The sequence below is a fragment of the Chelonoidis abingdonii genome, chromosome 1 (assembly GCF_003597395.2).
Source record: "Chelonoidis abingdonii isolate Lonesome George chromosome 1, CheloAbing_2.0, whole genome shotgun sequence".
NCBI classification, from domain to species: Eukaryota; Metazoa; Chordata; order Testudines; family Testudinidae; genus Chelonoidis; species Chelonoidis abingdonii.
Window position 1 is genome coordinate 259618493 of NC_133769.1, and position 14725 is coordinate 259633217.

The 14725-nt window shown below is 43.6% G+C and overlaps 1 protein-coding gene and 1 pseudogene across 2 annotated transcripts in view; one reads left to right on the top strand and one right to left on the bottom strand.

Annotated features, from left to right (window-relative positions):
• Positions 1–14725, bottom strand: part of CUL4A (cullin 4A) — an 87178-nt gene that overhangs the window by 49805 nt on the left and 22648 nt on the right. For both annotated transcript variants that reach the window (XM_075061467.1, XM_075061468.1), the window contains 3 exons: positions 12350–12428; positions 10400–10473; positions 9982–10144 (listed from right to left, as the gene is read on the bottom strand). In XM_075061467.1, the coding sequence (XP_074917568.1) occupies positions 9982–10144; positions 10400–10473; positions 12350–12428 (316 nt within the window). The remainder of the gene's footprint in view (positions 1–9981; positions 10145–10399; positions 10474–12349; positions 12429–14725) is intronic.
• On the top strand, positions 6359–6574 carry LOC142046168 (U4 spliceosomal RNA; annotated as a pseudogene).

Genomic DNA, 14725 nt, shown 5'->3' on the forward strand with positions numbered 1-14725 from the left:
AGCCTCAAGAATGAGAGTAATGTGAGCAGAAAACAGAACTTTCTCAGCAGCTGGCCTTCAACTACAGAACTGATATCTAAGGAAATCAGGATGAACAGCAGCCTCACTGCTTTCAAACAAATTGTAGAACTCATTTCATTAACTTGGCTTTCACTTAATAACCAACCTTTTTCTGTGGGGCTGTGGAGGGAGAAACAGCAATCCATGTTTATTTACTGGAGAATCTACAAGGATTTTACCTATTATAGCAGCAGCCATGGTAAAAATACCTAGATTACAGGCTATCTAGCATAGAACTAGAAGTATCTGTTTGAAATAATTCAAAGGAGAAAATTGTATCTAAATGCACACATGATCGGAAGAAACCAAGGGGGTATATTTAGCCTTGTTTAGCAAAGATAAAAAAAAACTACTGTTAAACCCTCGCCTCTTAAAAATCTGACAGACATAAAAAAGGTGATGCAGCTGTGAATACCTGGGCTAAGAAAGGGGAGAGCTCTGGCAAACGAGAACACAAGCCAGATCCACATCTTTCAGCATGGACATTCATGGAGCGTTACATTGTCTAAAGACAATGACTGACAGAAGCTTATCTTCACCCACTGTAACTACCTCAAAAGAAGGAGCATTACGTATTTATTTTCCAGATATACCAGAGCCCATTATGGATGACAGTTAGGAGGCTTAGCAGGAAAGGCAGATTGGCTTTGCAGTGCCTTATCAGAAAATGAAAGTTATTGTTTTTGCTCTTACCCTTCCCCTAATATCTCAGACATATTTAAATACCCTGTGAACAGAGAATACTTAACTAAACTAAGGCAATCCAAGCTAAAGAATTTCCTAGAAGGATGAAAGGAGGCTCATGACCTTTGTTCTACCAAAACCAGAATGGACAGCATGACTGGAATGCTGACAGGAGGCTCAAGTTTACTTGAATAAAATGTGCAAAAATTATTAGTCCACTTGGTCACTCATGCCTATTCAAGTATAATCCAAGGGAAAATCCATGAAATTACAGTCTGACTGCATCCATACAGTGAATGCTTGGACTTCACGCCCAATCTTTTTTGGCAGTCTCTTAGGGTACGTCTACACTGCACGATTATTTCGAAGTAGTTTAAACCGATATTACAAAACCGATGTTATAAAATCGGTTTTGCGCGTCCACAATGCGATCACAAAATCGATTGCTTGCGTCCATGGTCCAAGGCTACCATCGATTTAAGGAGCGGTGCACTGTGGGTAGCTGTTCCTCAGCTATCCATAGTTCCCACTTCCGTGTTGAGAGCACAGTGCCTGATGGGGCAGAAAACATTGCCCCGGGTGGTGCTGGGTACAGCCTCACCCCTCCTTTGTGAAGGCAGCAGACAACCCTTTGGCGCCTTTTTCGCGGAGTGCATTGAGCAAACGCATAGCACAGCAATCATGGACCCTGAGATCACAAACGGTATCCTGACCGTTGTCAACACCTCGCGTACTCTCGTGCTGACTATACTGAACAATGAACTGCAAAGGCAGGAGGAGAGGAGGAGGCAGCTATTGCTGAGCGGCGAGGACAGCGATGACGAGATGGAGGCAGAATTCTCCATAACCGCTGGCCCCAGCGTTTTGGAGCTACTGCTATTAACGGGGCATCTTCTACCCATTGAACGCCGAATTTGGGCACGGGAAACAAGCACAGACTGGTGGGACCGCATTGTTTTGACGGTGTGGGACGATTCGCAGTGGCTGCGAAACTTTCGCATGCGTAAGAGCACTTTCTTAGAACTTTGTGACATGCTTTCCCCTGCCCTGAAACGCCGTAATACAAACATGAGAGCAGCCCTCACAGTGGAGAAGCGAGTGGCAATAGCCCTCTGGAAGCTTGCAACGCCAGACAGCTACCGGTCAGTCGGGAATCAATTTGGAGTGGGCAAATCTACTGTGGGGGCTGCAGTGATGCAAGTAGCCAAAGCAATCGTTAAGCTGCTGCTACGAAAGGTTGTGACTCTGGGAAACGTGCAGGTGATAGTGGATGGCTTTGCTGCAATGGGTTTTCCGAACTGTGGTGGGGCCATAGATGGAACCCATATCCCTATCTTGGCCCCAGAACACCAGGGCACCCAGTACGTGAACCGCAAGGGGTACTTTTCAATGGTGCTGCAAGCACTGGTGGACCACAAGGGACGTTTCACCCACATCCACGTGGGATGGCCAGGAAGGGTTCATGACGCTCGCGTCTTCAGGAGCACTAGTCTGTTTAAACGGCTGCAGCAAGGGAATTACTTCCCAGACCAGAAAATAACCGTTGGGAATGTTCAAATGCCTATAGTTATCCTGGGGGACCCAGCCTACCCTTGATGCCATGGCTCATGAAGCCATACACTGGCAGCCTGGACAGTGGTCAGGAGCTGTTCAACTACAGGCTGAGCAAGTGCCGGATGGTGGTAGAATGTGCATTTGGCCGTTTAAAGGGTCGCTGGCGATCATTACTTACTCGCTCAGACCTCAGCCAAACCAATGTCCCGCTTGCTATTGCTGCTTGCTGTGTGCTCCACAATCTTTGTGAGACTAAGGGGAGAGACATTTATGGCTGGGTGGGAGGCTGAGGCAAATCACCTGGCCGCTGAGTACGAGCAGCCAGAGACCAGGGCGATTAGAAGAGCACACCTGGAGGCGCTGCGCATCAGAGAAGCCTTGAAAACGAGTTTCAGCACGGCCCAGGGTACGGTGTGACTCTGTTTGCTTCCCCTTGATGAACCCTCCGCACTTGATGGACTTATTCAGTGTAAGCAACCCACCCTCCCCCCTTTTCATTACAGGTTGGCGAAGGAAATAAATTCTGTATCGTTTAAAAATCATTTATTATTCATTAAAAGTAATTATGCATCTGTTAAAAATCATGAGTTTTTCCTTACTAGATTTCCCTGTAAGCAACCCACCCTCCCCCTTTCGATGTATTCTGTATTACAAAGGAACTATAAAAAAAGGCAGAGAATTAGGAAGGTGTCCCTGGCTGCTGTGCTTTGGAAGGAGGGGAAGGGAAAGGCTATTAAGCACATTGTAGCGTAATTACAGCCTTTTCCTTGAACTCTGCAGGGGTGTGGAGGAGTAGGCGGGTGCAGAAAGCCTTCCCCACGCGTTCTTACACGTCTGGGTGAGGGAGATATGGGACGTGGGCTTGCAGGGAGGTTATACAGGGGCTGCAGCGGCACTCTGCTACTGTGCTGCTCTTCCTGAAGATCCACCATGCGTTGGAGGATTTCAGTTTGAGAACGCAGCAGATCCAGCGTTGCATCTCTCCAACGCTGGTCTTCCTGCCTAGCCCTCTCAGATCGTTCACTGGCATCTTTCCTGTACTTTGCTACCACATCCTTCCAATCATTCTGTTTATCCCTCTCATTGCGTGTTACTTCAATAATTTCTGTGAACATTTCATCTCGCGTCTTCTTCTTCCTCCGCCGTATCACAGCACGCCCTCGTGATGGCATAGGGACTTCAGAGAAATGTGCAGCTGCATGGGGAAGGCAAACCAGGGTGATAAGTATGTGGAAAGATACCTTTTACAGAGCAATGATAGTACTCTTTCACATAGAACACTATCCACCTTACAGAGCACATGTGATCTCTATACAAGGTCGCATTTTGTATCGTTTAAATATTCAGTGTCTGTGTGACTGGTGTGGCACACACAGACGCAGGTACGGCCAACCGTACGTCCACGCGGCGATGGTAAGTGAGGCTTTAAAATTTTGACTTCTCCGCCGTTCATATACACAGTGATCTATATGATGCCTTGCTCCTGTTAAGAGGAACCTGCAAAGCCCAAACCCCCTCTTTCACATCCACCAACAGCGCATGGCTCCTATCATATACGATCGCTGCTAGTGATCACCCTACATCACCCCCCGCAGCGCGTTGCTGGTAGCAGGGAAGAATCCTGCTTGCCAGACGCTGAAAACTCGTCGCTATCCCTCCCTCCCATCCCCCCGCTCTGGCCAGTAGCAAAATCGCCATGTCTGCCCCCTATTTACATTCCTGATGTTCTACAAGGTAACAATGGATGATATCTCTCTCCTGACAATAGCACCGCAGGAGGCAGATCGTTTGTTTATGCAATGCCTTCAGTGCAATGCCTTCAATGCCTGCAGTACCAAATGTCTTGCAAAATGCATGGCGTTGAAAGTTACCTACTATGGGGGAACGGAGAAGGCTGTCTTGGCCAGAAATGTTCTCATATAGCATAAGGGTTTTTGAGTTCCTCCACGATCGATTCATGGAGATTAATTTGGAGGATTTTCGCTCCATCCCCAGACATGTTAACGAAATTTTCCTGTAACAGTAATGGCTGCGACTGCAGCAAAAGCCCTGGTGTCAATGCGATCTAAAAAACCGTCTTGTTTTAATCCGTGTTTGGTACAGAATGAAGGGACACTTACCGGAGGTCGCTTCCATGGCTTCACTGTCTGGGCTTCTCGCTTGGGAGCGCAGGGACTGTAATTCTTGGGTCTCAAAAAGATCCTGGCTGTTGGGGTTTACGGACTGCTGTGTGCTATCACCACGGTCATCTTCATCCTCAAATTCGTCTCCATCTTCCCCCTCGGCTACATCCTCAGAAACACTTGATATTTCAATCCCAAAGTCTGAATCCACGGACAGGGGTGGGGCACTGGTAGCGCTGAACCCCAAAATTGCATGTAGTTCAGCATAGAAGCGGCATGTTTTCGGCTCAGAGCCTGACCTTCCGTTTGCTTCTCTGGCTTTCTGGTACCCTGTCTAAGTTCCTTCACTTTCACTCGGCACTGAAGGGAGTCTCTGCTGTGCCCTTTATCAGCCATAGACTTTGAAATTCTTTCAAAAACTTTTTCATTTCGTCTTTTGGAACGCAGTGCTGTGAGCACTGAGTCCTCACCCCAGATAGCGATCAGATCCAGAACCTCCTGTGTGGTCCAAGCTGGCGCTCTTCTTCGATTATCAGGAGACTGCATTGTGACGAGTGCAAATGAGCTCTGTGTGGTCACCTGTGTGTGTGCTGACCCTCACGGTGGACAATCAGGAAATGGAATTCAAAAGTTCGCGGGGATTCAGGCTTTTTCCTGTTTACCTGGCCAGTGCATCACAGTTTAGTGTCCGATGCTATCATGAGTGCCCCTGTGACAATGGTTCTGAAACCCAAATTGGGAGTGGCTCACTTGGGGCAGAGTCAATCGCTCCCTTCTGGTTTCTAAAAATTGAGTATGTCCTGCCTGGACTGTCATAGCCACGACTGCCTGCCTCCAAGTGCCCCCCCCCCCGGTTTATGTCACGAATAAGTCTATGTTTCTTATTCTTGTATTCCTCACGACTGCATGACAAATGGGGGGTGGGCCCTGCCACGGTAGCTGCGGAGGGTTGGGAGAGAGGTGAAGCAATGGTTGCGGTTCTTGCGGGGAGAACCCCTGTTAATACAGCCACGGAGTAGCTGCGCTCTTCTAATACACTTGACTCTTCTTCAGAGGAGTAGCCGTGTTAGTCTGGATCTGTAAAAGCAGCAGAGAATCCTGTGGCACCTTATAGACTAACAGACGTCTGTTAGTCTATAAGGTGCCACAGGATTCTCTGCTGCTTTGACTCTTCTTGTAGTCAGGACTGACTCTATTTTTAGACAGCATAAGGGAGGGATTGACTCAGTGGCCAGTGAGTCAATCCCAAGTTTGCTTTTGCGTTGCGCCCCGGCTGATTTTAGCCAGGGGCACTCATGATAGCAGCGGACAGTTCAGAGAAGGAGAGATAACCGTCATGTCATTGCCAGTTTTCTCTGGCAGTAGACGGTACAGAACGACTGGTAACCATCTCTGCTATCATTGCAAAAGCAATTGAATGCTGGTGTGTAGCGCTCGAGTGTCGCCTCTGTCTCCACGGCATCTAGTACACAAATGGTGACGGGAAAAACAAAAAGCCGACGGTCTCTAGTGCTGCCGTGCTATTTGTTTCTGCAAGGGCAATCCAGGAGAAAAATGTGCGAAAGGACTGTCTGCTGATGTTTTCCCCCGGAGCAAGGAATGACTGACGACATTTACCCAGAACCCCCCGTGACCATTAACATTAGCATCAGGGGCCGGGGGATCATGGAGGACGGAAAGGGGGTGCTGAGGACTCCCGCTATCCCACAGTCCTCAGCAGTCTCGTAAAACTATTTGCATTCTTGCTTAGCGCCCAGTGTCTGTAGCTTACAACACGGTGTCTTTTATGGTTCACGGAACAGCTATTCAGTTTCTTTCCCCTACCCCAGCACGAGAAATGAAAGTTAAATAAAGCAATCCTTGAGTACTTACAATGTCACCCTCTTTGTACTGAATGCTACTGATAGAGGCGAATCTGCAGCACTGAAGAGCATTAGAGCTTTGCACAGTGGCAGTATCATAACCAATGAAGTTAATCTGAGGTGTGATTATTGCTACTTGAAAATCCGCTCTCTCCCCCTTCCTGGTGGTAGATGGTACAGTACTACTGTAGACAGCAGAAACTGTTACCATCTCCCCTCTTTTTGTTACACTCACCAGTAAATGGGACAGAACGGATAATAACCCTGTGTAAATTTTTGAAAGGAAAATGGGGATTAACTCACTTGGGACTGAGTCAATCCTGCCCTTTACGGTTAATAAAAATAGAGTCAGTCCAGACAAGAATAGGATACAGTGTATTTAAATCAGTGTCAGCAGCTGCAGCTGCTCCGCGTCAGTATTCACAGAGGGAGCCGCTGCAAGTAACGCAACCGTTGCTTCCCACCTACCTGGGCTACCACAGCAGTGCCCCCCCCCCCATTGTTGGCATGATGTTATGAAGAATGCATGAATAAGAATCACAGAGTAGTTACTGAGATCAAATGAGGGGAGGGAGCCACCATGGGCTATGACAGTCCATGCAGTTCAGAATCTTTTCTTTACGCAAGAGAGGAAGGGGTCTGATGAAGCTCAGCCCCCAGGTGATAAGATGAAGACAGTTACCAGGCGTTCTGTACCATCCACTGTCAGAAAAAGGGAGTCATTCCCATTTTCACCCCGGAGCCCCCGGCCACACTCAGCCAGGAGCACTCACTGGGCGGCCGTCTACCCCTGGGGAGGGGCAGAGGAGCGGATACTGCTCTTCACCGCAGCAGCATCGCGTCTGCCAGCAGCATTCAGTACACAGAGGGTGACATTTACAGTACTCAAGGAATTATTTATTTCACTTTTGTTTACCGTGCTGGAGGGGGGAAAAAACTGACGAGCTGTTCCGTGAACCACGCAAGACACCGTGTATTACGCTGCAGACATTGGGCGCGCAGCCAAAATGCAAATAGTTTTTCAGAGACCGCTGTGGAGACTGGTAGCTGTAGTCCTCATTACCCCCTCCCTCCCTCCATGACCATCCGTTTGAGTGTCTGGCTTCCCGTTACGGTTGTCACGCACCGCTGTGTATCCTGTAGTTTATATTTTTCAAACGCTTTGGCATTTCCTGTTCTTTAACGGAGCTCTGATAAAAGAGATTTGTCTCACCATACAGCGATCAGACATCTGTATCTCCCGTAAGGTTCAATGCAGGAGCTACTTTTGCATTTGAACTGCATCGCCACCCCGTGGTGATCAGAGCTGGACACGTGAAAGCAGGAAATGTCACTGTAAAGCTCTCGGGGATTTCCCTGTTTACCGCACTCCGCATCCGAGTTCGGATTGCGGACCAGAGCGGTCAGTGGTGCACTGTCCTGCCTAGAATAATAGGCAAGTGTAATAGAGATCCAGTGTATCAGAGAGCACAGGTGCTCCGTGTCAGTATTCACAGGGGTTGCCCCTGCAAGAAGCGCACCCGTTGCTTTCCTCCTCCCTCAACCTTCCTGGGCTACCGTGTCAGTGCCCCTCCCCCGTTTGTGTCATGAAGTTGTAAGGAATACAAGAATAAGAAACAGAGACTTGTTAGTGAGAGAAAATGATGTCGGGGGGGAGGCACTTGGAGGCAGCCTCCCCGGGGCTATGACAGTCCAGGCAGAATGGACTCTATTTTTAGACACCATAAGGGAGGAATTGACTCATTGCCAAGCGAGTCAATCCCAAATGTGATTGCAAAAATTTTCAGCCCCCAGTTTCAATGATTAAGCTTGTTATTAGCCGTTCTGTCCTATCTACTGCTAGCAGGTAGCATAATGTTGCCCTCGATGTTGAGAATTTAGGCATGGGTTCTCCTGGATGGTGGGCAGGTCCTGCAGCACCATCTCTACCACCAGAGAGGAGGAGATGGAGAGGAGCGGATACTGCTCTTCAGTGCTGTAGCGTCCCGTCTACCAGCAGCATTCAGTACACATAGGGTGACATAGAAAGTAGTCAAAATGATTTCTTTACCCTTTTTTTTCACGTGGTGGTGGGGGAAAGAAACTGAGGAGCTGTTCCCTGAACCACGCCAGACACTGTGTTTGACCCTACAGACATTGGGAGCTCAGCCAAGAATGGAAATAATTTTCAGAGACTGCTGTGGACTGTGGGATAGCTGGAGTCCTCAGTACCCCTCCCTCCCTTCATGAGCGTCCATTTGAGTCTCTGGCTTCCCGTTACGCTTGTCACGCAGCGCTGTGTATCCTGCAGTTTTTTATTCAAATTAACTCGATATTAATGACGACGTCGTGTAAACGGATACAGCGTTAAATCAGTATATCGGCCATTAAACCGATTTAAAGTCGCAGTGTAGACCTGGCCTTAGAGAGGCCAGAATGTGGTGATAGGTTTTGTGATGTAGACCCTTTTCCACTGTGATCTGGACTAAGCCCAAATTCTTTTACTTATGCCAATGATATATATTTTTGTTACTACGTTTAATCTGGGTCAGGATTAAATGGAAAAAAAAAGACTTTTCAATCAATTAAAGGCCACATATTTTAATATAGAATTACACTGTTTAAAAATACAAATATGAAATCAATCCAGTAGCTGGAGAACATTGCAACATTGTCTCACGCTAGAAACTCAGATCTGGAAGCAGTCAATTTTCTCACTACCAGGACTGAGACCTGCCTTTGGGTACATGCTCCATGAGAAGGATTTGGTCCCATTTATAGCAATTTACAGTGGACGTATATTATTTGGGAGCTGCATACCCATGATTTACGAATTACAATTTAAAACCTCTGCTGACCTATGTTGGTCATTGCCTACAGTTGGAAAAAAAACAGAAAGCAAAATGGCCTCATTCAGAGGACAAAAGGAGAAGAGAATGACGGAGTAAGCGAAGACGGGACACAGCCAAGGAGATAACTTTTTGTCTATTGTAATAATGAGTTCTCAAATACTTTCAACGGATAAGTTTAGATTTGCTGTTGACACACACTGACAGTGAAAAACAAAAAGGAGCATTTCAATACAGTGCAACCAATTTTTTTTTGAAAGAAAAATCAGTACTAGATTTTCCCCAGATTTTTTGGTTGGAGAAGAGCGACAAGCATGGGTGTTGCAGCTAATACAGCCATTTACTTGTATCACCCAAAGGAGCATCCCTATTTAAGCTTCTTTTATAAATGTGTGTCAAGCCATCCAAATTAGTTCATACCCAATACATTTGCAGCAATACTGTGTTTACATGATAAATACAAGGAGGAGCCAGCAAAGATACAGGCACGTTAATCCAGATACAGTATTTTTAAGTGTATTATTAGAGACTTACTACAGGATGAATTAACCTTGTTAAAAATCTCACTAAACTAAAACTTCAATCTAGCCACTGGTATGAAAAAAGAATAAATGACATGCTCGATTTTATTTTACTGAATAATTTATTAGAATACAATTTTAGTGGAAAATTAAGCAAACTATAGACAGACACCGAACAGTTATATGTACAGCTACTAAACTTAATCATGATCCTAAAAATATGGTTTTAATTCCAAAGCACATTAATTAGAAAAAAGTTACTCCTGTAGGACACAAAAGAATTAGAAAGGTCCACAATTTGTGTCTGCCTTTAAATGTGGCAGCTATTAGTAAGGTTTGCTATTCTTACCTGTAGATCAGACAGCATGCTTAACAGACTTCGTAACAGGCTTCTGTCCACAGTTTCACCATTGCGTTCCCGTTCAATCAGTAGGAGGATTCCATCAATGGTCTTGTTTTGAACTAGTTTATCACTAATAATGTGCTTTCTAAAAAGCTCTAGCCCCATATCCCTGTGTAAATATTGAAAATTAATTAAAAAAATTAGAAATATAGCTTGATTTATATAATATTCCCAGAAAAAAACTGATCCCACACATTATTTAACTCCACACATTTATAGGGAATTTTACAGAAATGAAAGATGTTACATGTGTTACATACACAAAACAAAATAATTGTGGGGGGAAAGTAAAGTTTAATCTTTACAAAAACAATAAGTTCACATTCAACAATTATGTCAAGCGCATACTTACACAGATACCTACCATATAGAAGGAAGCAATGAATTCTGAAGCACGTATGTACGATCCAAAAATAAGAAAATGCTTCTAATCATGATCTGCAAAATGTAAAACACTGACTGAACTAATTTGCTTGTTTACCAGCACACAGGATTATATTTTATATTAGAACCTGTGTTTGTGTAATTAAGATGTCTTACAAGTCAATTAACTTCATTTTTGCATGTGTTAAATCAGATTTGTATAAAAGTAAATTTTTAAAATTGTAGACCTTGATAGCAGTACTACCTAACCACAAACTGTATTATAAGATGTATCCCAAATAATTCCAAACTCTGTAGTCAATTTTAAGAGCTATTAAGATTGTTTATCGTCTTGCATTATTTCTACTCTTCAACCACCCAAGAAGTGCACCAATACACTTCCAATGCACACCATGCTGTGGTGTACTGCTATTAATTAGACATTAAAAATGTATTTTTAAAAAGCAGTTTTATGATAGGAAGAAAGTGGGTTATGCAACATATCCATTGCCTATGAAAATCAGTTCCAGTAAAATGATGAGAAAATATGGGAAGGTTATAAACACTTCTCACTATCAATATGAATATATCTGATGCCTTAATTTTGCCATATCTCTTGCTTAAAAAAAAATTCTCTAGGTTATTTAGACCCCTTCCACCTCACTCCTCATCCCCCATTAACGGAGCAACAGTTTCACATCCAGCAACCAATTTTAACTCTTATAAAAAGAATTAAATATGGAAAATTGGCCTCTTCCCATCTTAGATTTCATGCTAGAACATACATTAGAGGTGGCTAAAGAAGCCACACACTGAAACCTGGAACTCTTGAGAGGCAGGGGAAGAGAGAGAGAGAAGTTTAATACTGACATCTTCTTTCCTTTTCACTTTCTTATAGGCGTGGTTAATATTTATTGACTGAAAAATCTTCCCACTGGAAAATGTGGTTTAGTCTAAACATCTTTTCACAAGAAAGCTCCAATTTCAACAATTTTTCTTCAGTTTTCTGACTGGAATTTTTTTTTTTAATTCTGTTGAATAGAAACACACTTTCTTAATGTTTAAGAGGAAAGCAGTAAATAAGTCGGGGGTCTTCCCCTTCTACCTTTTCTTTTTTTAAACCAGTAGAAAAAAGGGAAAAGTAAAAGAGAGAAAGGAGAATAAAACCTCCAAATGGAAAAAAAAATCCAATCATTTTTAGTTTTCATAAACCAAAGCAAAATGACATTTAAAGTTGAAATGACAATTTTCGTTTCAGAATAGTATGTGAAAACTAAATTAAAGACTTTTCTTTTGTTTAGAAAATTCCCATGAAAACCTTTGAACGGTAATTTTTCCTGCAACATTTTTAATTTGTGGAGCAGGAGTGCAGAGATTGGAGTTTCCAACCAGTTTGTTCCTTAATCTTCCTAACTGCCCCTCTGCCATCCCTGTAAGCTGCCATTACCTTGTCTTTTAAACATTATAAGTAATATGGAGAATTAAGAATACTTCATTAGTGTGTGATTCGTGCCCCAATGTCCTATATCACATTTTTCCCTGTGAAGATATCAAAACCAATTTGAGTGAAATTATCCATGTGAGTTTAATGTTTTCTCTGTTCTTTCAATGTTAACTTTGAACCCTTCTGATTTTACAGGTTGGAGAAACACCCAAACACTGTTAAATGCTGCCTAAAAGCAACCAGGAAGTACCCAGAAAAAAAATTGCAAGTGGAGGATAAGCGCAGACCCCCTTACTGTTTGGAGTGAAAATATATATAAATAAATGAATAAATTAAAAAAATTGGGGGAAGGTGTTTTGATTTTTAAGAAAATTATTTTTCAGTCAAGGCTGAAGGACTCTTTGAACTCCCTCTCCACTTCTGATTTTTTTGAAATGTACCCAGTATTTATTTACCAGATTTCTTGATGTCTCAGGGATTTGCATTTTGAACAAATAGTCAACTTACCATTTGTCTGCAGTGATCTTGCCAGCATTTATTTACCTTCTTTAAAAATAAAAGGCTGTCCAGAGAATCTGTGCAGCACCTGCTAAGGAAAATTAGTTCAACAACATTTTTTTGAGGCCAGATACTAGTGATTAACTTTATTCAGTACATTTTTGTTCAGCAGGTTATTCAGTAAAGTTGCTCTATGGACACACATGAAATTGCACTGGAAGTTAGGGATCACAGTTCAGTTGCTAAAAAGTTCTGGACGAGCAGAGGGCTGAGAACTCTTCCAAAAGCATGACTCAGTTTTGTAGTGAATACCTCAGGTTGCTCTTCTGCAACTCCATCTGCACTACATAACTCTGACAGGTTAAAGAAGTCATCCCACTTAAATCAGAAGCAACTCTCCTTCCCATTGAGGAGAGCTGAGGGGAAGTGTCTGAAAAGCAATTTGTTCATTAAACTGGTTTATATCAGACATAGTTCAAACAGCTGTATTCTTTTAAAAATCTTCCAAGGGCTTAAATAATCCTCATTAAACCCCCCACACGGTTCACCTAAAATCCCAGATTTTTGTGAATTTATTTTCATGAATTGTCATGGCTACTTGACACAACAGCTGTGATTCAAGCTTTCTGAGTTTCATTAAACTAATTATGAAGAAATCCAAATGTGGCTACTCTTCCCTTCAAATACAATAGCAACTCAAGTCTCCGTAAGACAAATTTTGATGACTGACATCTTGTGTCAGTGAAACACGAAAGGAGTATATCTGTCAGATACAGAAATATCAGATCTCTAAAAATAATTTCTCATACAGAGAAAATCCTAAATTTAAAAACACTCAATTCAGAAGATCAGATGAAGTCTGGGAGTCTGAAAAAAAGAGAGGGTTTATATATAATTCTGACTGAAGATAGATAGATAGATAACTTTTGACGAAATGAAAAAACCAACCCCACACCCACAAGTTCAAGCACTGAACACACAATCCTCCGGTATTTGCAGAGCCACAAGGGAACCGCATCAGCAGGGAACATGACAATTTCATGGGAGGACAAACTGCTGCAGGCCACAGCAACAACCAATTCAAGGTTGTTGGTGGCATTTACAGAGCAGATGCAGATGGTGGAGCACCACTTCTGGGCCCAAGAAATGAACACTAACTGGTGACATCGTATCAGAATGGAGGCTTAGAATGATGAGCAGTGGCTGCAAAAATTTTGGAGGTGCAAAGTCACATTCCTGGATCTGTGCACCAAGTTTGCTCCAGCCCACCGGCAAATGGACACCAGAATGACAGTTGTACTGAAATGGAGAAGCGAGTGACAATCACACTGAAAACTTGTGACACAGTATCGCTGGTCAATGGGAAATCATTTTGGAGTTGGCAAATGCACTGTGGAGGCTTTTGTCATGCAAACGTGCATGGCCTTTCATCTCCTACTATGCAGTACTGTGACTCAGCAACATGCATGACGTGGATAGATTTGCAGTAATGGGGGTTCCCGAACTGCAGTCGACCAAGAGATGGCATGCATAACACTATTTTGGCATCAGACCACTTTGCCAACAGAAAGGGCTACTTTTCTATGGTTATGCAAACAATGGTGGATCACCAGGGATGCTTCATTAACATGTGTTGGCTGGTCAGGGAAGGTGCATAATACTCACATCTTTAAGATCACAAGACTGTTCAGAAAGCTATAAGTAGGTACTATCTTCCCCAATTGGCGGATCACCATTGGCAATGTTGAAATACCATAGTGATTCTGGGGGACACAGTCCTAACCCTTGCTCATGAAGCTGTATACCAGCTACCTGGACAGCACCACCGAAAGATTCAACTACCAGCTCAGCAGGTGCTGAATGACAGTTGAATATGCTTTTGGTAGACTGAAGACACCAGCATCCCTTCACTCACAAAATTGTATCTCAGTGAAAAAAATATCCCAAAAGTTATAGCTGCCTGCTCTGTCCTATGTAATATCTATGAAGCAAATGAGGAAAAAGCTGCTCCCAGGGTGAAAGGCAGAGGTGGAGTGTCTGTCTGCTGAGTTTGAACAGCCAGACACAAGTGCTACCAGAAGAGCTCAATACAGAGCTATATGGCTCAGGGAGGCTTTGAAATAATATTTTAACAGTGAGCCACAGTAGTGTTTTGGAGTGTAAAGTGCTCCACCTGGCTTTCTTGTTTTGGGGGCCGGTTAGGAACTGTAGGGTGCTTGGTGTACACCTATAAATACAACACTATCTATGCACCTGTTAATTTTGTGGTGCTTGCTGTACATTTATGATTATTACACTGTCACTAATCCTATGAGTTGTTATTGCACAGTGTGACACAAGTGGGTGCTTTTAGTACTGCTAGGCACTCTGCAGCATATGACGTGA